General features: G+C 46.4%; 1 protein-coding gene across 2 annotated transcripts; it reads left to right on the top strand.

The window, feature by feature from the left end:
* The first annotated feature begins 1,339 nt into the window (after positions 1–1,339).
* Positions 1,340–25,117, top strand: HAUS2 (HAUS augmin like complex subunit 2). 2 transcript variants are annotated; one of them, XM_061568537.1, is made up of 7 exons: positions 1,340–1,447; positions 3,398–3,527; positions 4,420–4,524; positions 5,369–5,438; positions 21,014–21,146; positions 23,687–23,795; positions 24,394–25,117. In XM_061568537.1, the coding sequence occupies exons 2-7, from the start codon at positions 3,417–3,419 to the stop codon at positions 24,508–24,510; spliced, it is 645 nt and encodes a 214-aa protein (XP_061424521.1). In that variant the 5' UTR covers positions 1,340–1,447; positions 3,398–3,416; the 3' UTR covers positions 24,511–25,117. The 2 variants fall into 2 exon arrangements, with proteins under 2 accessions (XP_061424521.1, XP_061424522.1); XM_061568538.1 differs by lacking the exon at positions 1,340–1,447 and adding an exon at positions 1,450–1,479.
* Positions 25,118–25,406: the final 289 nt, after the last annotated feature.

Genomic DNA, 25,406 nt, shown 5'->3' with positions numbered 1-25,406 from the left:
GGTGAGGGTGAGTGGTGATGGTGAGGGGTGAGTGGTCAGTGGTGAGGGTGAGTGGTGACGGTGAGTGGTGAGGGAGAGTGGTGAGGGAGAGGGGTTAGGGTGAGTGTTGAGGGTGAAGGTGAGGGTGAGTGGTGAGTGGTCAGTGGTGAGGGGTCAGGGTTAGTGGTGAGGGTGAGTGGTGATGGTGAGGGGTGAGTGGTCAGTGGTGAGGGTGAGTGGTGACGGTGAGTGGTGAGGGAGAGTGGTGAGGGAGAGGGGTTAGGGTGAGTGTTGAGGGTGAATGGTGAGGGTGAGTGGTGAGGGTGAGTGGTGAGGTTGAGTGGTGAGGTTAAGTGGTGAGGGTGTGTGGTGAGGGTGAGTGGTGAATAGTAAGGGTGAGTGGTGAGGGTAAGGGTGAGTGGTGAGTAGGAAGGGTGAGTGGTGAGGGTGAGTGGTGGGTGGTGAGGGTGAGGTTGAGTGGTGAGTAGGAAGGGTGAGTGGTGAGTGGGGAGGGTGAGTAGTCAGGGGTGAGGGTTAGTGGTGAGGTTGAGTGGTGAGTAGGAGGGGTGAGTGGGGAGGGTGAGTGGTCAGTGGTGAGGGGTCAGGGTTAATGGTGATTGTGAGTGGTGAGGGTGAGTGGTGAGGGTTAGTGGTGAGGGGTGATTGGTGGTGGTGAGTAGTAAGTAGTGAGGATGAGTGGTGAAGGTGATTAGTGAGTAGTGAGGGTGAGTGGTGAGGGTGATTAGTGAGTAGTGAGGGTGAGTGGTGAGGGTGAGTGGAGAGGGAGAGAGTGAGTGGTGAGCGTGAGTGTGAGTGGTGGTGGTGAGGGTGAGTGGTAAGCGTGACTGGTGAGGGAGAGTGGTGAGGGTGAGTGGTGAGGCTGAATGGTCAGGGTGAATGGTGAGAGTGAGTGGTGAGGGTTAGTGGTGAGGGTGTGTGGTGATTGGTGAGTGGTGAGGGTGAGTGGTGAGGGTGAGTGGTGAGGGTGAGGGAGATTGGTGAGGGAGATTGGTGAGTGGTGAGTTGTGATGGTGAATGGTGAGGGTGAGTAGTGAGTGGGAGTGGTGAGGATGAGTGGTGAGGGTGAGTTGTGAGTGGTGGGCTTTGACAATACCTTAGTATCTGTGTATATATGTAAGGTTATTAAGAAATATATTTTTCACCCGGGCAACGCCGGGTACTTCTGCTAGTACCTAATAAATGAAATGAAAACTGAAACTGGCAAAAAAAAGTTCCAACGTTATGACAGTTATGCTGATGACGTCACATAAAAGGAGCCGCCACTAATTACGAAACGCGTTTTGTCCACGCGTCGATGCGAGCCACCGTAGGTTCTCGTTGATTAGCTGCACAAAGGTATCTTAAATGTTGATTTCGTCCATTGGCTCCGTGCGTGAGTAAGGCGGCCTCCGATTGGGTGGCGGTGCTCGAGACGCAAATTGAATGCGGAACGCGGGAACGCGGAGAGGTGAGAGACAGAATGGGGACCTTGAATTACCGGTAGAGTGGACGGGAAGGAATCCGATGAGCTTTGAAGCTCTTTTCCCCATGTGTCCAGTCGGGGCGGGTCAGACACGGGAACGCTGCTATAATAATTCACTTGAGCCGACGAAAAGTCATATTATAGTGCATACGTCTCTGTATGAAAAAAAACATTCGTCAATATACAGTAGAGTCATCCGTCATTATAAGTCGACTGAATACACGGAATTTCGCTAGACCCTAACTTATAAACTCGGGGACTAAGTCGATGTACTTTACGTTAAATTCTCATTTACAAAATGTTTAATCCAAATTTGTTTGGAGACGGGGTGGGGAGGTGTAGGAAATCGAACAATGCTCGCTGGCCTTTCGTTTTCACAACCTCTTTCCATCCTTCGGTCTTTGGTTCATGCTCGGCGTGCATTTCACGCTGCACTGCTTCCCGCGCTGCGTGTTTACCGGCCTCGCCTTGTTTTGGTGCAGGCGTTGATCACGCCTGGTCAGAATCAGAATATTGTTTTTTATTCTGGTGAAATCCGATGAGCTATGAAGCTCTTTTGCACGGATGTCCAAAAGGGGCGGGTTATGAAGTATAGGAAAGGTAAGCGAGTCACTAGAAATAGGCACATTTTATTATACTAGGTAAAGCCCACTTTGGCAAGGTAGTTAACATCTCGCCATCGTGGCGAGATGTTAACTACCTTGCCTGGCGATCGAACAAGAAGGTTTGGGCGACAGCAATTTGTTCCCAAATGGCCTGCTTTTGAAAGGTTCCATGCCAAAAGTAATGTCGCCAACAAGGCATTGCTCATCCTAGACAATACCCCATGGCACCCAGTATATTTAGGTGATTGGTCTCATAATGTGAGGGTGGGAGTACCTCCCAAAAACACGACTGGCTTTATCCAGTCCATGGATCAATTCGTGATCAACACCTTCAAGGCTTATTTGAGGAATACTTTTTGATGGCAAAACTATATCATGAACGCCGTAGACAGGCTTGCAAATCCACAGCACAACCACCTCACATGGCAATCACAGTATCTGGTAACTACAAATACTGTACAAAAAACATTTTCTGGACATGTTTGAAAAATCATAATAGCTCATTGCATTCCTCCAGACTAAATAACGATTCATTCTGATTTCACGACTTATTTTGAGTACGATAAAGACATTTAAATGTTTTATCTGTTTTCCATTAAATCTGTGCTTATTAAAGGTCAGGTTTGCTGTGTTCTTACGTCTTGGGGCCAATTTTCCATAGGAACGTATCGCCAATTATATGCAGGTCAGTAGGAAAATAAGGGTTCGATATACGGAACTTCACTATACGGATGCATTTTCAGGAATATATATTCGTATATCGAGGGATGCCTGCATATGCAGTGGCCTTTCATTGCACAATATGAAGAAGGGCAATTTCCCAAAACATCGACTATTATTGCCTAACGTTTTTATTTGTGCTCAACACCACTGCTAATGCAGTATTACGAAATTGTTTTGCACACACAGAGATTCTGCCCCAGACTCACGGTTACCTGCAGCTAACCCCTCAGATAAACACCTCTATACTCAGTATACACACGTACATATAACTTGCAGTAAGTACACGTGTTTTCCAACAAAAGGGGAAACTCTTAGCCGTTCAACTAAACCAGCCATGTACACCGTGTGTAGGTTACGAGTTGTCAATGCTCATTCACCTATGTGCATCCGCATGTTTATGTCAGCTGATTCGGTTGATGCATGTCCATGTGGGTAGTGCTGTTCTCTCTTATGGGGGCTTCACGTGGGCAATGGGATTGGCCTCATCGAGCAGTTGGTACCCTAGCTGGTGATGATGATTATATGGTGTGAAGTCAGGGTGATCAAGGTACAGTGTTACATCTTATCCAGTGTCCAACATGCTGCTTTTTCTGTTTTTGAATTCTAGTTGCTGAATCTACGTGACTATGGTTGATAAAAATCTTCAGGGCAATGAGCGGAACCCTTGGGAGGCAGAGTGTCCCTCTAGTGTGGCGTTATTTCTTTCGAGAGCCGTCGCTGATGGGATGATAACCCAAGTAAGACTTTACCCCACAATAACATGCATGCCACCATAGTCGCATCATGTACAATTATCACAATATTATTCTTTGGGTTTTTCGGTAAAGACACAAATAGAAAAAAATCTAGACGTTTCGATCGCAACACAAGCAATCGTCATCAGGTTAAAAAATATAGCGGGAGAGCTGCTGAGGCAAGAAAAAATATGATGACGATTGCTTGTGTTGATCGAAACGTGATTTATTTTTTTCTAAGTGGCTTTACCGAAAGACCCAAATATGAATTCCTGCAGTCACGAAAGCTTTAAGTCAAGATTTATCACAATATTTCTGCACTCATCAGCATGTATCAGCATAGCTCGTGGATGATCCTCAAAGTCACTATGCAGCCACAATCCTGACATGTGCATAACTAATAGATATTTGAGCTATAACACTTGTTCTCATACTTTTTGAGGATGAGAACATCTTGCAGTAAAATTGCACACTACACTGGTGAGCAGTATCATGCTCTTGTAAATATAGTCACCTGACAATCACAAGCCTCCCTTTAGTGTTTCATCCTCCACTCAGTCGGCGGGTCACTCCTTCACCACTGTTCCCCACACACGTTGCAACTGCCTCCCCTTGTACATTTCCACGGTATGTTCCTCTTCCCAGTTTAAATCTAAAGTCAGCATACGGATAATCACATTCTCTCTTAACTTAATTTTACACCTGTGTGCATTTGAACCCACCCCTGATTTGTATATTTAGTTTAAACACAGCACCCTTTTCCTATTTTGAAACACCCTGCACTATTCATGTATCCAGACCCATGATTTTATAATGTAAGTTACATTTTAATAAATAGACTGACTGAATCTGTTGAGGTCAGATGGTAAATGTTACTACCCTGCTCACGTTTTAGGAGGAGATGGAAGACAACAGGAAACAAGTGGAAAAGAAATCTGCTGTTGTCCACCAAATAAAACTTCAAAATGAAATTGCAGCACTGCAGACTGAGGTCAACAAGGTAGGACTGGAGGATAGAGTAACTGGTGATATAATTTTGTGGCGCTAAATTATTCTTTGATGGCTTCTGCCCATACCAGGGCATCCATTAATGTTCTTTTATTTTCCACAACTTGTTGGTAACACTGATTTATAAACACACCACTATGAACTCAATGTTATTTTCAATTTATATCCTCAAAGTAATAAATGGACATTCAAACAGAGTAATATAGTAATCCACACGATTGTTAGTGATATCGTATTCCATGGAAAACTTTTTGGAGTGTTTTATTTTTAAATTCTTTATATTAAGTTCACTTGCGCGCTTGCTTGCTTGCTTACGACCGTGAAAATCTTTCGGTCGTTTTTTAACCCACTTCCCGTGATCCAATCGAGCTGACATTTTCCACACAGACTCGTTGTGCGTGACAATTAATGTTCGTGAAAATTTTTTTCCAAAATTTTACACTTTTTCGGACAAAAATATTATAATTAATTACCAATTGCTTAATGGTGCCATGCAATCATCTGACCCATAGGTGGCAGCCATCTCAAGCCAGAGGACGAGAGGACTCTAGCCGCCACGCATACAAAGGATTTATAGTGAAAAACTTTGTTTTTACGGGTTATACTTGTTCATAAACTATATTAAAGAGTTGAAATTGTTAACCGGTTCATTTTTTTCAGACATACATAATGGAAGCATTCCGGATGACTTGTAGGCTAATAAATATTCCTTATTTTAAGCAGTTAAACCAATGACATCCTGTATTGTGAGATAATTTACTTTGGCCATTAACATAGTAATATATGTATATTATTAATCATTCAAGTGATATGTAAGTCGTGCTGTTGCAACGCAGACGAAGCTGGAGAGACAGAAGCTGGAGTTGGTGCTGGACACAGCTGATGTGAGCCACCAGTCCCTGCTCTGTAAGTGACTTCCATGCTGCAAGGTGGCACAGTGGTAATGCTTGTGCCGTATAGCAAGAATGTATTAGGTTCGATTCCCGATTGGCACCATGTGAGTATGTGGAGTTTGGATGTTTTTCACCTATACCGCATGGGTTTCCTCCCAGAGAGAAAAAAGCCCCATCAAATATATCTGGCCAAAACATCTCCATGCAGAAGAAATACCTGAAAATTAGCCAGTTTGGATTACACATTGCAACATCACCCACTCATGGCAGAACCCTCTTTCAAACGAATATCAAGACTCAGTGAGGCTCTCCTAGGTAAACACATGTAGCACAGTCGTCCCTCGCATGACGCGTGACATGTGTTTCTGAAAGACAGCGCGTAAGTCGAATCACGCTGTTTTAAGCTTATTTTCCCACAGACGTACATGTTGTAAGGGGGGGGGGGTGTGCTAGCAATGATAAATGAAGTCGTTTAATATCGATATTACAAATCTAGACTTAAGAAGGAGTTTAATAACATAATAAGATGCTAAAGATTACTACTTATAAAGATTAATTAATATGAAGTAACTTCAAGGCTTCTTGAATGCTTACGTGGGTTGCTTGCAGCATCATGTATGATGCAAACAAAGGCAGCAGATCTACGATGGCCACACCCAGCCCGTGACACTGAGCGCTGCCATGGCGTGGTGACGCAATCAGAATTATTGTTTATTTTGAATTTTGATCATTGAACACATTTTTGAGAAAAATATTTAATTTTTTAGTTTTTTCTTGAAACGCATAGCGTCAGTGTGAAGTATGTCCCTCGAAGATGAATTGTGGAACTTGCGAATTTGCGCTAAAGGGGGGGGGGGGGCGCGTGTTACGCGAGGGATGCCTGTAATTATATTTCCAGAGGAACCGTGCACCATTGGCCATAAGACCTTGTGTACATGTGAGCTGGAACTTTGGTAGATGACAGTTGTGGACTAATAATAATTTAATCTTTTCAGGTGAAATTCAAAATGTCTCAAGGCGCCGTGCATGAAAATTACAAAGATAATAAAGAAGCGGGTGGCAAAATAAGAGCCAGTGAAGAACACAGCTAATGTAATGCTATTTGGTTTTGTTTAGTGTAAAAGTAGAACACCTTATAATAGAGCACCATTTTTTGTTATTCTAACTGTCGTGAGTTCAAGTGAGTTGCAGACGTACTCCTAGGAGGCAACACATTTATTGATACCAACACAATGGGGTAACTGCCGCTTTACCAGATAACAACCTATGGTGGTGGACCACCACGCTAACTACACTAATTACACTAGGAGTAGCTACAACGGACAGGACCCTGGCTTGGGTCCAGGTCCACGTGTTGGTGACTCTTCTCGGACGTCGAACTTAGAATGTAGATCTTCAGGATAACACAGCAATGCTGAACCCCGGTCCCTCTGGGGACCCGGTTTATATGTTCCCTGGTCGTGGCTGGCTCCGCCCTTGGCTATGATCACCTTCTAGAATCCTCTAGCAGGATCTCGCTCCGACATGTGACCACCCCTAGCCCCCACTTGGGGCCCCTGTGTAGATCTTACCGTCACGTGCCTTCTAGGGTCAACCAGAGTGCCATGGCCTACATTAACCCCATTCATGGCCGGCACTCTCACACCCCCCTCCTATATGGGACAGCACTGCACGCCGAGCGTGGTGTCACTCAGCGTTCTTTATCAGGGCTCACCGAGCCCCTCTAGGGCTGGTACTACACCCACATATACGGGGTCTCCGCGATGTAAATACATCACACGCCATGCCTCGCTAGAGCCGTCATTACCCAGAGGGGGGAGGGTTTGTGGCATGCAGGGACGGGTGGGGGCTGGAGAAATTAGTATGTGTGTAGTAGGTTCCAGGAGACTTGGACGACGTAGTTGGAGGCACACTTATTTATTAACCACAATCTACATAACAGGCCGAGATGTACAACACTCGAAGGGGTATCGGCCCCTTCACCCGTCTAACAGGGAGATCACACAATCTATGTCACGGCTAGCCTACTCCTAGGTCCTCCACTACAGGGCTAGGGGAGGCTAGCTAACCCAGCTCTGGTTAAGCTGAGATTACGGCACCCTGAGTCCCCAGACCGGCTCTTACAAGAGCATCGGCTCTGGGCTCTTGGGGCCACGCCACTGGCTTGCCCTGGTCGGTCCTGAGAAGGACAGCGATCCAGGGGAGTCCCAGGGCCTATCTAGCCGGTCTTCTTGCTTCGCTGGTTAAGGCTGAACACTGAACCCCGAGCCCTCCGGCTCACCACCTTATATAGCAACTCCCTCACTGAGGGGTGGGGCCGTGGGGGATCCCAGCGCCGTGTTAGCCCCCCAGGCTAAACGGTGCGGACGTGGATGTAAGCACCTCTTGGCGTACAGGCATAACCACGCCCAGTGTGTTTGTTTGCCCTCCGTAACACCTCTACATGTGAATGAGATTTAAATCTTGAGTCTTGAATTAGTAAACGCATATTTTTTAGAAAACAGCACGGGTGGGTGAGTGAAAATCACAGCAGTTAAAACTTGACGTGGTTTATCACGTCCTTCTAATGATTGCTCAATCTGAATCCATCTTCTCCATTAAAGTTTTGTCTGTGTTTGTATATCTGGATGGCTTCATGAACAAATTCTCTGATGGTAGCCCGAGAGTTTGCAGAGCACCTTGGTTTCGGAAAAAAACAATGTCATGTGTGCCCACAGCGTTGAAACAATGATCCGCCACCGCCGAGGTGTTGGTTCTACCGTGTTTCAAATCCGCTTTGTGAACTCCTGCAACCACGAAATCTCAATCATTGGAAGGACATGATAAACCACGTCAAGTTTTAACTGCTGTGATTTTCACTCACCCACCCCTGCTGTTTTCATTTACTAATTCAAGCTCATTGACATGCTAATTTCTCCAGCCCCCCCCCCTCCATCCCTGCACGCCACAAACCCTCCCCCCGTGAACTCCTGCAGCCACGAAAGCTATAAGTCAAGACTCAAGATTTAAATCTCATTGACATGCTAATTTTACTTAACAAAACCCCCTCCCCTCCTCTTCCCCTCTCCCGTGCCTACATAAAGCCACAACAGCAGATCATTCTTTCTCACCTGATGACGGACGCTTGTGTTGCGACCGAAACGTCGTGTTCTATTATTATTTTTTCTATCTATGTGACTTTACCGAAATAACCAGAGAGTATGGATTCCTGTAGTCACGAAAGCTTCAAATCAAGATTGTATTAATCATATCATAGAAACGTGAAGAGGGAGGGAGTCAATTAGAGAAGAAGATCTTGAGCAAGGAGCAACTCTGGCTCATCAGTGCTGCCTTGGTGTTGTCACAATCATGCGTTTTTTGAGCCATTTTTCAACCATTTCGACCCCGTCCGAGCAGAATATCCAGAAATGTTAGAGTTATGTCATCTTCCACTTCCATGGTGAACTGGATGGATGGGTTTTGCGAGTTGAGATGATTTAGAAATGCGTTCAGTGTATCTTTGCCGTGTGGCTAGACCACTGATGTGTCATCCACATATCTAAACCAAGCAGATGGTTTTAGTGTGCTTGAAGATATTGCTTTTATTTCGAAATCCTCCATGTACAAATTAGCTATCACAGGAGACAAAGGAGAGCCCATTGCTGCTCCTTTTGTGTATAGAAGTCACATCGCCACAAGAAATGTTCTTTAGACAGTGTTCAGCTAGTCTTGGGATATCTTTGGCTAAACCTTTGTTCGTTACCAGAGTATCGAGTAATTTAATTGGCTCGTTGACCGGAACCCTCGTGAACATAGAAGTCACATCAAAACTTACGAGAATATCATTAGGGTTAAGCTTAATATCTTTAATTATATTTATGAGATGTTTAGAGTTTTTGATGAACGAAGAGGTCCTACCGATATAGGGCTGTATTTGTTTCGTTACATATTGTGCTAATTTGTACGTGGCAGAGCTTATTGTATTCTATGGGTCTTAATGGGACATCAGGTTTGTGAATTTTTGGTAGCCCATAAAGTCTTGGTGGTTTTGATGCCCTTGGTTTGATTAGGTATTGCTCTTCCTTGGGAATTTATGACTTGGCAATGATTGCCGTTGTTTTACGTTCCATGGTGCTGGTTTGTTAAGGTAGGTACCTTCATCGAGTACATTTTTTATTTTATTATCATAGTCCTCACGGGGCATCACAACAGTTGATCGGCCCTTATCAGCAGCAAGAATTTGAATATCTTTATTTGCTCTCAATTCTCTCAAGGCTTTTGCTTCACTGAAGTTAATATTTGCTTTTGGCAATTTGCTGTTATCAATAATTTTGGCAACCTCTTGCCTAGTCATCTCAGCTTAATTATGGGGAGATGTCTAACTGCTGATTCCACTTAAGCAATGATCTCATCGACAGGGATTGTACAATGGGCAACAGAAAAGTTAAGACCTTTAGACAGGACTGAAACCATATCGCTGGATAATTCAACATTAGTCATGTTGATAACTGTTTTGTTTATAAAATGTTCATTTTTAATTGAGAGTTGTTTGTTAGCCAGTCTAGCAAATTTGTTAATTTGGGTAGTGTTAGTTTTGTTAAATGCATTATCAGCTGATTGCTGTGTAATTGTGTGGATTATATTCCAGTGATCTGTAGAGACACTTACTAATTTTTACGTGTGTAGTGACTGTACCTGTCACTGTGGTGCCGGGACTTGCAAAGTCACGGCCGGTAATGTCATTGCGGGCAGCCCGGGTTGCAGGCTGCAGTACCAACACTAGCGGTTGTTGGGTGAGCGCTGGTTAGCACGGGGGCACCGCGAGCAGTGTGCGGTGCCGGCTCCCAGTGAGAGAGCGAGAGCGAGTGTCAGCCAGCCAGGATTACTCTGGGGCATGATACTCTGGCTGACCTGTTGTCATGTGACTGGACGATACTGGAGGGGGGCCACTGGAGGCCGAGGAGCGGTCACGTGGTCCCGGAGAGCTCTCGGGAACATTCGAGAAGGCGCTCGAGGAGCCTGGAAGGTGGGCGGGGCTAAGGGCGGAGCCAGTCGTAGCATGGTTAGATGGGTATTCGAGAACCGAGCGTAGGTTGTGTTATGTTCAAGATAACGTCTGTGACTCAGTTGGACTCGCTACACGTGTAAGGACATTAGTGATTTAGAAGTCTGACTTAGTTCCCCTATATGTTTTATATTTACGCGATCTAACCCAAAAAAAACTCTATTATGGATGATATTGGTCGCGAAAGCCTACGTGTTATTATGCTTGAAGTGATTTTTTTTAAGGAAGATGTATGATCTTCTTGGTTCTTTCGGTAAAGTCACGTAGAAGGGAAATAATAAAAATAAAACATAATAAAATAATTCTCACGACGTTTCGGCCACAACGCAAGCAGCCGTCCTCAGGTGAAGACCAGGTCTGTCGGGGAGACAGCGTCTGAATGAAACGCCACCACGCTTGGAGCGTATATTTAAGCTGGGTTGGAAGAGGGGAGAGCACCTTGACAAAATAATTTGCATATCAAGAGGAATTTAGCATATTTATGGGAAATGCAGATATGCGATTAGTACTACTTGTGAAATGCGTAGGAGGTGGGTGGGGGGTTTCAAAGTCATATTAAGCCCGTGCATTATGCAGGATTAGCAGCATCAAAGGGAGGGGATAAGGGTAGCATTAATAAATGGAAGGAATGTTAATAGTATGTAGCTGCAGTAACTAAACAACCACGTAAAAAACTAAAGTATAAACTACATAGTATCATCAGTATACTAAATATACTATCAATAAGCTGAGCTACTAACAGTAAGTAATACATTACAATTCTATGTCGCAAAAAATATAATATGCTTCCAGTTAAACTTTTTTCCCTTACATCACACGGGTCCACCCCATACAATATGCTGCCATAGACAACCCAACATTAAATTATATACTGTATTACTATACACCACCCTATACCTTAGAATAATACATAGTGTGATATTACACTATGTATTATTCTATCCACCCTACTGTATATCACACTGCTGTATATTCACTATACAATTACGATACTATATATTGCCTTATACATTGTATTAACCATTACAATTTTATACTATTCATTATTATACAATATGCTATACACTATACCATTGACCGTCGAGTGAAAGATACTAAGAGGAAGCAACGAAATATGTCAATGGGAGAGTGGTAGTCGGAGACTAATCGCATATCTGCATTTCCCATAAATATGCTAAATTCCTCTTGATATGCAAATTCTTTTGTCAAGGCGCTCTCCCCTCTTCCAACCCAGCTTAAATATACGCTCCAAGCGTGGTGGTGTTTCATTCAGACGCTGTCTCCCCGACAGACCTGGTCTTCACCTGAGGACGGCTGCTTGCATTGTGGCCGAAACGTCGTGAGAATTATTTTATTATTCATAATCAACGTTTTTGGGTTTAGATCGCGTTATTTATAAATGTGTCGTAACCCTCCACCACCCGACACGGCCAATCAGTAAAAAAGTGTCACGTTGACAAAAGACAAATAGTTCACTGCTTTAGCCCACCGGTGTGTTGAAGCGTGAAACCACAACATTTACAATTTGAGTACGACGTTTTCGCTGGTAATTGCGATTTAAAGGTTTTTATTAACTTCTCAGCGGGTACAAGGAAAACCAAAGAGAGTACCGAAAACCACTCCTTCCCGGACGCCCCGGTTGGCCCCTTCGAGCCTCCGTCACATCCGCGGGCTCCACCCACATACAATGCAACAAAAAAAGCTCGCCGCCATAACGCACACCGCCCCGTTCCCCTTATTTACATTCATCACCACCATTCACCCATGCGCTGCTCCATCACATCGCCTTCCCCCGATCGAACACGTACATTCCTCGCCCTACACGACTTAGCAGGCCGGCTAAAATGTGCATGGCCATCCTTCACTATCCCTTCCCTATACCCGCCGGTCCCCTCGCTACCCCACCCCGGGTAGGGGCCACTTCCACTTCACACCTGCGGCCTTGTATCCCAGCCTAACCCGGTCTACTTCCATCACCCTTTCTAGCAACCTCCTTGCCCAGTAGCACACCTCCAACGGTGATATAGGGGACCCATCCAACTCTTTTCTGCGAGCTCCCCACAAGGCCTCCTTTGTCGCGCCTATTATGGCCCACGTTCGATCTCTGTCATCTCCCCGCACCTCCCTTAAGACTCCCCACATAATGTCCCGACTTATCACCTGCGACGGGTAAAACCAGGACAACAGCGGACTGCTCAGTCTCCACACCTCCTGTGCGAAGGGACACTTCACCATGACGTGCACCGCGTCCTCATCTGTGTTGCAGCCCCTCGGGCATTTGGGCGAACGTGCCATTCGGCGAGAAAACATGAAGCCCCTCGTCTCCAATCTATCCCACACCGCCAACCAGGACAGATCTCTCTGTTCTTTTGTGAGCGCCGTTGATGAAGTGTTCCTCCACACTTGACGGTACATAGTCCTCTTCGCGCCCATCACCCCCTCGCAGGCCTCCCCTTCGTTTACTTTGGCCAATACCTCCTTGGAGTTCCACGGTCCCCCTCTCTGACTCAAATTGTACTCTTTTATGTAGTCACCCACCGCCGCATTCAGCCATCCTTGTGGCCAGGCCAAGGGCGTGCCCGCCGGTAATTGGGTCATCCCAAGCCCCCTCAGGAGCCACATCAGGCGATACCTTAAATAACAAGCGGCCTTCCCCCGGGGCTCTTCGGAAAAGAATAACCTCAAAGTGTTGCACACAAAAATTGAGGACAGCACACGTGCAATATTTGGGGCACCCTTCCCCCCGTTCTCTACGCGTTTACACATCACCACCCTCTTCACTCTATCCATCCCGCCTCCCCAAATGAATTGAAACAACAGCGATTCCAGGATTCTTGCCTCCCTTCTACCTGGCGGGTACACATATGCGAGGTAGTTGAGTGTTGGTAAAACCACCACCCTCACTACCAGAATCCTCCCTTCCATCGTGAGCCGTCTCCCGGCCCACTTGCCTAACTGTCCCTTTACCTGCTTTATCCTCCCGTCCCAGTTTCGTTCCGCCGACCTCTCTCGGCAAAAGGACACTCCCAAGACCTTGACTTCCTCCGTCTTTATCCCCAACTCAGGCGGCCGGCCCTCAAATAGTCTCGGGTCCCCGAAGGCCATCAATTCGCTCTTCCTCGCGTTCACCTTCAAGCCAGAGGCCAGGCCGAAGCGGTTTGTCTCCTTCATGGCCCCCCACACTGATGCCACGTCCCTACAGAGCACGACTACGTCATCCATATATAGCGCCACCTTCCCCTGTTCCTTATTCCCGGGGATGGTCACTCCCTTAATCTCCTCATTGTTTCTCATTGCCTGTGCAAGGGGTTCCATACACATTACAAATAGAACCGCGGACATCGGGCACCCCTGTCTCACCCCTGACTCTACTGGAATTGTCCCCGAGAGCTCCCCATTTATCAGTAGTCTGGTCTTGAGCCCTTGGTAAAGACGCCTCACCCAATCGACCAAGGGTCCCCTCACTCCTATTTTTTCCAACACTGCGAACATATACTCGTGCGAGAGGCGGTCGAAAGCCTTCTCAAGATCCAGGCTAAGAAGCCCTAGGGGGCATCCCCTCTCTCCTTCTACCTCTATTGCCTCCCTTAATAAAATCAGGGAGTCCGAAATCCTTCTTCCTGGCGCCGCACACGTCTGGTTGGGTTCGACTACTCCCTCCACCACCTTTCCCAGGCGCGTCGCAGCTATTTTTGCCATAATCTTGTAGTCCGAGTTCAGGAGGGTAACTGGACGCCAGTTTCCCAACTCTCTCCTGTCCCCCTTCTTATACATCAGTGTGATGAGCCCCTCACACATTTCTTCTGGCACCAGTCCGCCCTCCAGCATTTCCCTATACATCTGCAGCATATCCCCTTTCATTAAATCCCAGAATGTAATGTAGAATTCTGCTGGAATTCCATCCAGTCCTGGCGTCCTATTCTTATTCTGCCTCCTCACTGCCTCCTCCACTTCCTCCATCTGGATCCTCCCTCCCAGTACCTCTGGGTTCTTAACCTCATGTCTTAGCTCCCCTAGTAGTGCCTCCCTTATTCCCTTATCCGTTCCCTTCCTCCCATACAACTCCCCATAGTACTCCTCCGCTATCTCTATTATACCCTCTGTCGTTGCCTGCCTGCCTCTGACCGGACTCACCAATTCCCTAAGTGTGTTGTCTCCTGCCTTGCATTTCTTAAAGAAGAAACTCGTACATTTCTCTCCCTGTTCCGTTGCCCTGACCCTTGCCCTGTATGCCATTTGTTTGACTCTTTTCTCCAATACCGAGGATAACCTTCCCTTCAATCTTCGTATATCCTCACCCACCGGGAATCCCAGCTCAAGTAACCTGTGCTTCTTCTCGATTCTAGCGTTCCACAGCTGCAGTTCCCTGTTTACACTCCTCCTTCTACTATGTGTCTGGAAGAGGGCCTTTATCCGGCCCTTCACCATGCTCCACCACTCCACCCTCGTGGCAAAGCATTCCTGCAGGGTCGTCCAGTCTTCGTACTTCCTTACAAAGTCTTCCACGACCCTTCTGTCTTCCAACAGGCTTACATTCATTTTCCAGGTTCCCTTCCCCATCTTCAGGCCACCTGGAATACCGAGCTTTGCCTTCACCAAATTGTGATCTGACAAGGGGAAGGGTTCCAGGTCAGCTCCATCCACCTTCACATTGGCAGACACAAAGATGAAATCTATTCGTGATTGCGTTCTACCGCCCTTATCCGACCACGTGTATCCCGGTCTCACCGGGTGTACCTTTCTGAAGGTGTCAGTCATTTTAAAATCCTCTATCATCTCCTTCAACTTCCTAGAGGAAGGGTCGAGCCTCCTCCTCCCAGCCACCGATAATAGGTCTGCCAGGCACAACGGGCAGTTAAAATCACCCCCCATTATGACTTGCCTTCTCGTCACGAGCAGGGTCGCTACATTATTCCATAGGTCCACTCTTTCTGTGCACGTCGTGGGGGCGTACACATTTATTAGTCTCAGGTTTGCCTCTCCATAAGACACGTCCACATAATGGAGGCGGCCCGGGACCACCTCTTGGGACCCGACTATCTGTATACCCCTCCTGCCTAGGAGGGTAACTACCCCCGTGCATCGATTTTCATTACTCCCGGACCAAAAGTAGTAGCCATCCCAGCTCTCCAACAGCTCCTCCCGGCCCAGGGTGTATGGTAGGTGGCATTCCTGGAGGAAGACCACCTCCCACTTGGTAGCCTGTAGCAGTTGTATTATTGCTCCTCTCCTCCCCTTTCCCTTCAAGCTCCTCACATTTACGGACGCCACAGAAAGTTCCATGTTAGGATGTGTCTCAGTCCGAAGTGGCCTTCTCCGCTCGCCCTCCGTAACCATCTTCATTCGCCAGTTCCCGCAATTTCATTTTGCCCCTTGTTCTCAAGGGTTTCCCCCTGCGCGGGCTCTCCACCCTTTCCTCCATCCCCTCCCTCGAGGCCTCTGTGTCCAGCGAGGAGTCCGAGGATTCCGTGCTGCCTAAAGGGGCGCCTCTTTTTGGGGCTCTCCGTATCCTCCTTTTCCTTCCGATTGGTCCCTCCCATGTCTCGCTACCGCCTTCCTCCTGCTGTTGTTCCCCTTTTCCTTCATCCTCCTCCACCGCCTCTGCCCAGTCTTCCACGGTCGTCTCGGAGATGCTGCCCATGCCGTCGCTCCCCTCCCCCGCCAGCCCCTCTTCCTGCTCGCTCGATGTTGATTCTGCTCTTTTTGCATGCCTCTCCCCTTCTCCCCCTCCATCCGTCGCTGGTGGCTGCTGCTCAGCCACCTCCCCACGTCCTTCCCTCACCAGTTCCTTATCCAGGTCCAGTTTGGTCCCACCCCCTTCCTCATCCCTCGCTCCTCCTACCCTATACGCCCTAACCTTGTTGGCGTACGACTCCGGACAATTTTTGTACAGGTGTTCTCGGCTACCGCAGAGGTTACATTGTGCCGGAACACTGCATTCTTCTACCTCGTGGTCCAGTGCCTTGCATCTATAGCAGACTTTTGTCTTGCACACTGCAGCCAGGTGACCGCTGCCCCCACACCTCCTACACAGTTTAGGTTGTCCGGCATACACCACATATCCCCGGTTGCCTCCTATGTTCAGGGCACTCAGGATGTGTCTCAAGGTCCCTCCCTCTGTTTTCAGCCGCACCCTCCATTGTCTTGCCCCTGTCCATATCCCCACTGAGTCCCTCACCTTTTTACAGCCCGACAGTACCGAGCAGTGCTGTCTTAGCCAGACCTCCACGTCGTGGTCATGTAGGGCTTCATTGTATAGGAAAATAGTCACCACCTTCGTGTCCAGCTCTGATAACAGTTGTAGCTTCATTGACATCAATGGCTTCTCCTCCGCCTTTTCCTCGAAGCGGGTCATAAATCTTTGTAGCAGGGGGCTTGAGTTGAAGCTTACATCAAACGCCCTCCCTCCCGGCAGAGTTATCAAACAGTACAAGTCTGTCGGCTCTATTTGTAGCAAGCCCATCATTATTGACCGTACAAAGGTCGCTCGGTCGATGGTCACTTCTTCTGCTACCTCGTCCTTCATCATTACTCTGACGCAATTATGTCGTTTGACATGAGGTGGTGTCAGACTCACCCCTGCCCCGCCTCGCCATTTCCCGTCTCGTTCCCGGGGCCTCCCAGCTCCCACCGGTCCAGCGTCCACTGTCACGTTCCCCCTCCGGGCCTCCCCTTGCCCCAGGGTTGCTGGGGTCTCTCTGGCTTCATTCCACACCCTCCACTCGGGGGCCCCCGCATCTCTGCGTCCGGACACCGTACCTTTTTCTCCTCGGCCTCCCTCACCCACTCCATCAGCTCCCGCCCTCCCATCCAGTTCCTCCATCCTCTCCTTCTGCCGTGCCTCCGCCACGTTCCCCTCCATCCATCTCCCTGCCTCCTCCACGCATCCCCCTGCTGCCAGCGGGTCGGTCTGGTTGCCCCAGTCCCCACCGGCAGCGTAGGTGGTGTCGGTGGCCCTCTGCTTTCGCCGCGTCTTCTTCTTGTCTCCTGCAGTCACCGTCTGGCCGACTCTGTCGTCCCAGGCTCCCTCAGCAGTGCAGGTGGCATTCATTTCTCTTGACGCACTCCCTGCTTCCTTTTCATCTGCTGCGAGCATAAGCTGGGCGGCTCGGTCATCCCGGTCTCCTTCAGCAACTCGGGTGGCCCTCGTGGTCCTTGACTCTCGCCATTTCCCCTCTTCGTCTGTTGCGATTTCCGTCTCCATTCTCCAGCAGTCCCCACTTCTTGGCAGCGTGGTCATCCCTGGCCACACTGTCAGGGCCCTCGCAGGCCTCGGGGCTGGTGGCTAGGTCTCACTTGAGATCCGGACGGGCTGGAAGGATCACCTCGATGCTCCTGGTGTCTCCCCTGGCGAGCCAGGGCGATTTCCCCCTCATCGGGCAATTCGCCAGAATGGTGAGGCTCTGCTGTGTCTCCCGATCTTATATAGAGCAGCAGCAGGGTGACGTCATCATTAACTCATTAACTCATCTGGTGCAAAGATTTGAGGGGGGGGGGGGGTTATTGTAATGATATACTAGATTGGTAATCAGGCTATTGTTACGATGCGAGTTGTAGATTAGTAATCATTTGGAATGTGTTTTATTGTGATTATGCTACATTAGTAATCAGTTAGTGTTTGTTTCCCTTATAAGGAATTGTAATGCATCTTATTTAATAATACGCTTCCAGGCCGCACGGAGCCTGTAGCTGTCTGAGCGATTAAAGTTATTTCTGTTTCTCTCAATTTCAATGGATTCTCTAATTAGTCTTTGCCAGTAGTAACTAGTTTTACACAACACTTCAACGTTGTCAAAATCAATTGAGTGTCCCTGTTGGCATGCATGTTCTGCCACTGCCGACAGTTGTGTTTGTGATAGTTTAATATTTCTCTGGTGTTCTTTTAGTCTTACACTAACGTTACGCCCTGTCTGTCCAATATAGCATCTGCCACATACACAATTAATCCGATATACACCTTCTGTTGATAATTTAGGTAATTCGTCTTTAGTGCACGTTACTAGTTGCTGAATTTTGTGTACTGTACCAAATCTTACTGTAATGTTTTGCTTTTGCAAAACACGGGCTAATTTGTCAGTTACTCCTGAGATAAATGGTATTTTTATTGTTTTAATAATCTGATCGCTTTCAGCAGTGTTGCTTTGCGATCGTGATTTGGCATTTAGTGCTCTGTTAATTTGAGCATTATTGTAGCCATTCTGTCTTAGTGCTTCTTTAACATGTTTAATCTCTCTCACTAGACTTTCACCATCTGACACTGTTTTAGCCCGATGTATGAGCGTCTTGATAAGAGAGGATTTCTGAGCTGGGTAATGATGCGAATCTGCATTCAGATAGGCATCAGTGTGCGTTTTCTTTCTGTAAACGCTGTGTGTTATCAGCATCCCTTAACGACTCATAGTCAGTACAATTGGCTCTGCCACATATAAATTAGCAAAGTATGTAACTAAACAAATACAGCCCTACATCGGTAGGACATCATCATTCATAAGAAATTCAGAACATCTTGTGAATATGATCAAAGACATTTAACTTAACCCTAATGTTATTTTGGTGAGTGTTGATGTGATTTGGCTATTCACTAAGGTTCCAGTGAGCGAGTCGCTTAAATTACTTGATACACTGGTAAAGAATACAGGTTTACCAAAAGATATTCCGAAACTCGCTGACCATTGTTTAAATAACACTTACTTCTTATGGAGTGGCGAATTCTTTAAACAAAGGGAGGGAGCAGCAATGGGCTCTCCTTTATCTCCTGCTATAGCAAATTTGTACATGGAAAACTTTGAAACCAGAGCACTTGCCTCGAGCACATTAAAACCATCCTTTTGGTTTAGATATGTGGATGACACTTTGGTTGTCTGGCCACATGGTAAAGATACACTTAACGATTTTCTAAATCATCTCAATGCACAAAACCCGACCATTCAGTTCACCATGGAAATGGAGGTTAATAACACACTCCCGTTCCTGGATATTTTACTTGGGCATGGCCTAAATGGTAAAATAACACACAGCGTTTACAGAAAGCAAACGCACACTGATGCCTATCTGAATGCAGATTCGCATCATCACCCAGCTCAGAAATCCTCTCTTATCAAGACGCTCATACATCGGGCTAAAACAGTGTCAGATGGTGAAAGTCTAGTGAGAGAGATTAAACATGTTAAAGAAGCACTAAGACAGAATGGCTACAATAATGCTCAAATTAACAGAGCACTAAATGCCAAATCACGATCGCAAAGCAACACTGCTGAAAGCGATCAGATTATTAAAACAATAAAAATACCATTTATCTCAGGAGTAACTGACAAATTAGCCCGTGTTTTGCAAAAGTAAAACATTACAGTAAGATTTGGTACAGTACACAAAATTCAGCAACTAGTAACGTGCACTAAAGACGAATTACCTAAATTATCAACAGAAGGTGTATATCGGATTAATTGTGTATGTGGCAGATGCTATATTGGACAGACAGGGCGTAACGTTAGTGTAAGACTAAAAGAACACCAGAGAAATATTAAACTATCACAAACACAACTGTCGGCAGTGGCAGAACATGCATGCCAACAGGGACACTCAATTGATTTTGACAACGTTGAAGTGTTGTGTAAAACTAGTTACTACTGGCAAAGACTAATTAGAGAATCCATTGAAATTGAGAGAAACAGAAATAACTTTAATCGCTCAGACAGCTACAGGCTTAGTGCGGCCTGGAAGCGTATTATTAAATAAGATGCATTACAATTCCTTATAAGGGAAACAAACACTAACTGATTACTAATGTAGCATAATCACAATAAAACACATTCCAAATGATTACTAATGATTACTAATCTACAACTCGCATCGTAACAATAGCCTGATTACCAATCTGAGTCTCACCATTCTGGCGAATTGCCCGATGATGCTGGATGCAATTACCAGCGAAACGTCGTACTCGAATTGTAAATGTTGTGGTTTCACGCTTCAACACACCGGTGGGCTAAAGCAGTGAACTATTTGTCTTTTGTCAACGTGACACTTTTTACTGATTGGCCGTGTCGGGTGGTGGAGGGTTACGACACATTTATAAATAACGCGATCTAAACCCAAAAACGTTGATTATGAATAATATTGGTCGCGAAAGCCTACGTGTTAAACTTATTTTATTATGTTTTATTTTTATTATTTTATTATTTCCCTTCTACGTGACTTTACCGAAAGAACCAAGAAGATGAATCCCTGCAGTCACGAAAGCTTTAAATCGAAATTTAAGATGTATGATGTTAAGGGAGGAAACAATGTTCCAAAACGTTGGTGCTGCAATGGCAAAGGCTTTGTTCCCTATTCCCATTGTTGCTGATTATGTTGTTGCTGATAAAACTGTATGGTTAAGTGGGACATTTGTTGAAATATATTTAACTTAAAGAACGGGGAAAACAACATTCTAATTACCCATTTTCAACAAGTACTCTGTGCATGGTAAGCTGATGCAAAGAGGCATGATTGCTCTTCGGAAGCAGCAAGCAGAGAGCATTGTTTGTGAATGTGTGCGATTGCAGTGCAAAAGACAAAGAAGCTGCAGCGAATCAACGGGGAGCTGGAGGGGGTGCTCAAAGAGCGGCGTGCCCTAACACAGCGGCTGCTGGAGCCCACCACCACGGCAAGCGTCGCTTTGGACGCAAACTACCACAGGTGCCTGGGCAGAGATTGCACAGGGAGTGCAACAGAAGAGGGGTGGCCACGAGTTTGGAGTGAGGATGCCTATGGTTTTATGGGGAGAGGGCAGCACACGACGTCCACACAGAATGAGGAAAAGAGCCAGCTTGAGGATGTGGCTGTTGAGAATGTTAGCTTGACAATTATATGTTGTACTAGCTTTACTACCCGGCTTCGCCCGAGACTTGGATTCTCATCTTGGATTAATACACGGCCTACGCGGAGGGTGGGGGGGGATGCGTGACGTCAGTAGGCACACTGCGTGACACTGCCGCATGCGGGTGACGTCACCGCTCACTTGCTCTGCAAAATATATCCATTATTGCGCCCCCCCCCCCAAATACAAAAGTATTTTTTTATACTTTTTCCATTGTGTACAGTCTGGAAGCTACCCACATGCCAAATTTCAGGTTTGTTGTATGTTGGGAAGTATGCTAAACATTTCGAACAGACACACATATTCACAAATTTCCATTTTTTATATATATGGAGAGGCACAGAGAGAAGAACAAAGCTGTGCACGTGTCGTTCCTCGACCTTGAAATGGCATTTGACAGGGTCCCCCACGACCTCATCTGGCACTCGCTTCGATCCCATGGAGTCCCTGAAACCTACGTGCATTGGGTGCAACTCCTAGGATCGGCCCTGTCACCACTCCTGTTTATCCTGTGCATGGACACGATCACTGCCGACCTGCACACGCCCCTTCCATGGTCAATTCTCTACGCGGATGACGTCCTCCTCTCAGATGAAGAGAGAGGAGAAGTGGAAAGACAAACGCGCCTGTGGAAGGAACGTTTGGACGAAAACGGGATGAGGTTCAACATCAAAAAGACGGAGCATATGGAGTGTGGCCCCCAAACCGACGGCACCATCAGCATTGACGGAGAAGATCTGAAGAAAGTGACGGACTTTAAGTACCTGGGCTCCACCATCAGCTCAGATGGTAGAATCACGACTGATGTGAGGTCACGAGTCAATGCGGCGTGGATGAAATGGAGGCAAGTCACCGGAGTCCTCTGTGATCGGAAAATGCCAGATAGGCTGAAGGGAAAAATATACAAGACCATCGTCCGACCGGTGGCACTCTATGGATCCGAGTGGTGGCTAGCCACAACTGTACACGAACAAGCTCTCCACACCATGGAGATGAGGATGCTCAGATGGAGCCTCGGGCTCACTCGATGGGATCGTGTCAGGAACGAAGACGTTCGGAAGCGACTTGGTGTGGCCCCCATTGCGGACAAGATGCTTGAGGCAAGGCTTCGGTGGTACGGCCATGTGATGCGAAGTGAAGAGTCATCAGTGGCCAAGACTGCCGTGCGTATTGAGCCAGAGGGCCGCCGTCCACGCGGACGTCCGAAGAAGCGATGGATCGAATAAAGGAAGACATGAAGACGGTCAACGCATCCCCTGAAGATGCCCTGGACCGAGCTAAATGGAGAAGACAATGCCGAAAAGCGGACCCTGCGCCACAGCGGGAACAACGCTAGGAAGAAGAAGAGATGTTGTTTGAATGTCATTCTTTATTACAGGCTCACCAGCAGTGGTTCTCAACTTGTTTTGGACTGAGGACCCCCTGCACCCCACGATAACAATCTCACAGAATTATAATTTTGTGAGAGCTGTGTTCGAAAGTCATGAATGCAGAAGGGAAGATACAGTAATACCTCGATATACAAAGTAAATGCGTTTCTGGAGCTTCGAATATTAAATAACTTCTAACAGTACTAGGAGTATACGTTCACAGCCTTTATAACTTACCATTTCATACTGTAAACACATAACTTATGATTCATATTGGAAACAAAAACTATTTCTATTGAAAATAGTATTTATACTGTACAGTATTTAAATATTTTTTACTTAGTATACTGTAAAATATATTCACACTAGTATAGCCTTCGGTGCAGTCATAAGGTTGTATTGCCCACCAAACACTATAGCTCCGTACATGGCTTTGGTGGGAGAGGGGGTGTGGAGTTAGTTGTAGGGAAATCTTGACTTAAAGCTTTTGTGACTGGGTCTTTTGGTAAAGTCACATATATAGGTTCAAATATAATAACAAAAACTATGATGTTTCGATCGCAACACAAGCGGTCGTCATCCAAGCTTGTGTTGCGATCGAAACGTCGTAGTTTTTGTTATTTTCTTTGAACCTGTCTACGTGACTTTACCGAAAGACCCAAAGAATAGTTGTAGGGAGCGTGTTGATTGGCCAAGACGAATGTTAACAAGCATTCTATGAACATCGCGATGCACAACGCTCAAGAATCCAGATCTTGTTATTTTACTATGATTATTTAACACGATCATTGTTTCTTAAATCAATGTTGTACCTTTACTTATGTTTACAAGATCAGTTGTTAAAGCAGTTCCACTGTGTGTACAAACAATTAACTGCTGACATAAACCAATTGTTCTAACAATCTTGGGATTGCAGCATTCTTGACAGGATTGGCAAGGCAGCCATGATTCTAATGACGATTGCTATTGGCGTGCTCTGGTGGTATTAGGCAAGCAGTGGAGCTCCTGAGTCTTGTGAGCCGTCTCCTGGCCGATCTGGAGGGGAACGTGTCCCTTTTGCACGAGGTCAATGCCTTTCACATCCAGCACAAGAAGCTGGTGAGAGCTCCAGTCCCTGCCACGGTTGAGCATGGGTCCTTGTGCAGCTTTGTACCCGTGTTCCTTTTTCTGTGCTGTGCTTGTGCACAGTTCACTTTGCCGGCTGAGAGAGGAGGGTGGTGATTGATACGTGTGATGGTATGGCCATATTCTTAACACATGGGGGGAGCGGTGGCCTAATGGTTCGTGCACCGAGCTTCAAATCTGGCAGCGTGCGTTCGATTTCCCGCCACGGATAACACCAGTGGTGAGTAATATCCCCATGGTCAATTCGGCCCTAAATGAGTAGTGTGGCATGTAAACATCCACACTGGGGACACAAAGGTGGCTGGGAGTGGTCCTAGCCACACCACTCTTTCATGTGCCTTGATGGCCTGCATAAATGATTGCTACTCTAACATTTGCCCCAACAGTCTGTGTAGTTTATGCAGGAGATTTTTTACCACGTGTTTTACAAAAAAAATTTGCATTGAATATGCATACGCCGATTGGCTTGTGTAAATAACACGTTCACTCGTGATGGAAAGCCAGCTCTTTACAGGTGGTGTTAACAGAATAATATTTCTCGTGTCTGTGACTGTACCACTTTTTTTTTCAGAATGAGGAGTGGATGCAGCTGAGTTCGTCGGCACAGCTCCGGGAGGAGGCAGCAAGAGCCTTGCTGCGACTGCAGGATGGAACGCAGTTGCTTCACAGCGCCACTCGCCCACATTGAACAGAATCTTGACGGCATCGACCCAGCGCCCCTCAAATATCGGATGTGCGCTGCACTTAAGCTCCCAGCACCAGAGCTGTGGAACTCCTCTTGTAGTAAAACTGCTAAATACAGAATACCCTACGGTTGGGCAAGGACACCCATAGCTGCCAGAGCCTTGGTAATTTTAGCATTACCAGAGGCAGATAAACTTTCAGCCAGTCGATGGCACTACAATCATGGAGAGGGTAGTGCTCACTTCTCAGTGACCTTGCAGCAACCAACCAGCTCACCTAGAGGTGATGCACAACAATTTAAAGGCAGTACAAATTAAAAATAAATAGACATTATGTTGCATAATATTACCAATACAGACTTTGCCTGCATTGACTGCTCAAGTGAAATAACATTGAAATAAAACTTAACAATATTATTCTGCCATCTAGTGGTGTTTTATATCCATTCCAAATGGCAGTGGTGTGATGGCAAGATTTTTGGTGGTACCAGAGATTCCAAAATTTAAGCTGACATTCTCAGTAGCTCAATCAGTTTTGTCAGTCCCGTGCATTGATACCATGTCACTTGTGGTTATTTTAAGAGTAAATAAAGATTCAAAAGTTAAATTGTATTTTTTTCATCTTCTTGTTTCTTTCGGTAAAGTCACGTAGAAGGGAAGTAATAAAATAATAAAAATAAAACATAATAAAACAATTCTCACGACGTTTCGGCTACAACGCAAGCAGCTGCTTGCGTTGTAGCCGAAACGTCGTGAGAATTGTTTATTTTATTACTTCCCTTCTACGTGACTTTACCGAAAGAAACAAGAAGATGGATCCCTGCAGTCACGAAAGCTTTAAATCGAAATTTAAATTGTATTTGAATGAATATTAAAAGTCTGTCTTCCTGCTTCAGTGAGT

The sequence above is a fragment of the Lethenteron reissneri genome, chromosome 41 (genome assembly GCF_015708825.2).
Source record: "Lethenteron reissneri isolate LAM-NWPU_2019-01 chromosome 41, ASM1570882v1, whole genome shotgun sequence".
Lineage (NCBI taxonomy): Eukaryota > Metazoa > Chordata > Hyperoartia > Petromyzontiformes > Petromyzontidae > Lethenteron > Lethenteron reissneri.
Note: the sequence above shows the minus strand (reverse complement) of the source record. Positions and strands in the feature narration are given on the sequence as shown.

What these genes read in the sequence shown, in the direction of transcription:
- HAUS2 (XM_061568537.1), top strand. Translation starts at nt 3,417, where the DNA reads ATGGTTGATAAAAATCTTCAGGGCAATGAGCGGAACCCTTGGGAGGCA. An exon ending in TGCAGACTGAGGTCAACAAG is followed by an intron (nt 4,525 to 5,368) that starts GTAGGACTGGAG and finishes GTTGCAACGCAG; the next exon opens with ACGAAGCTGGAGAGACAGAA. An exon ending in TTGGACGCAAACTACCACAG is followed by an intron (nt 21,147 to 23,686) that starts GTGCCTGGGCAG and finishes TGGTGGTATTAG; the next exon opens with GCAAGCAGTGGAGCTCCTGA.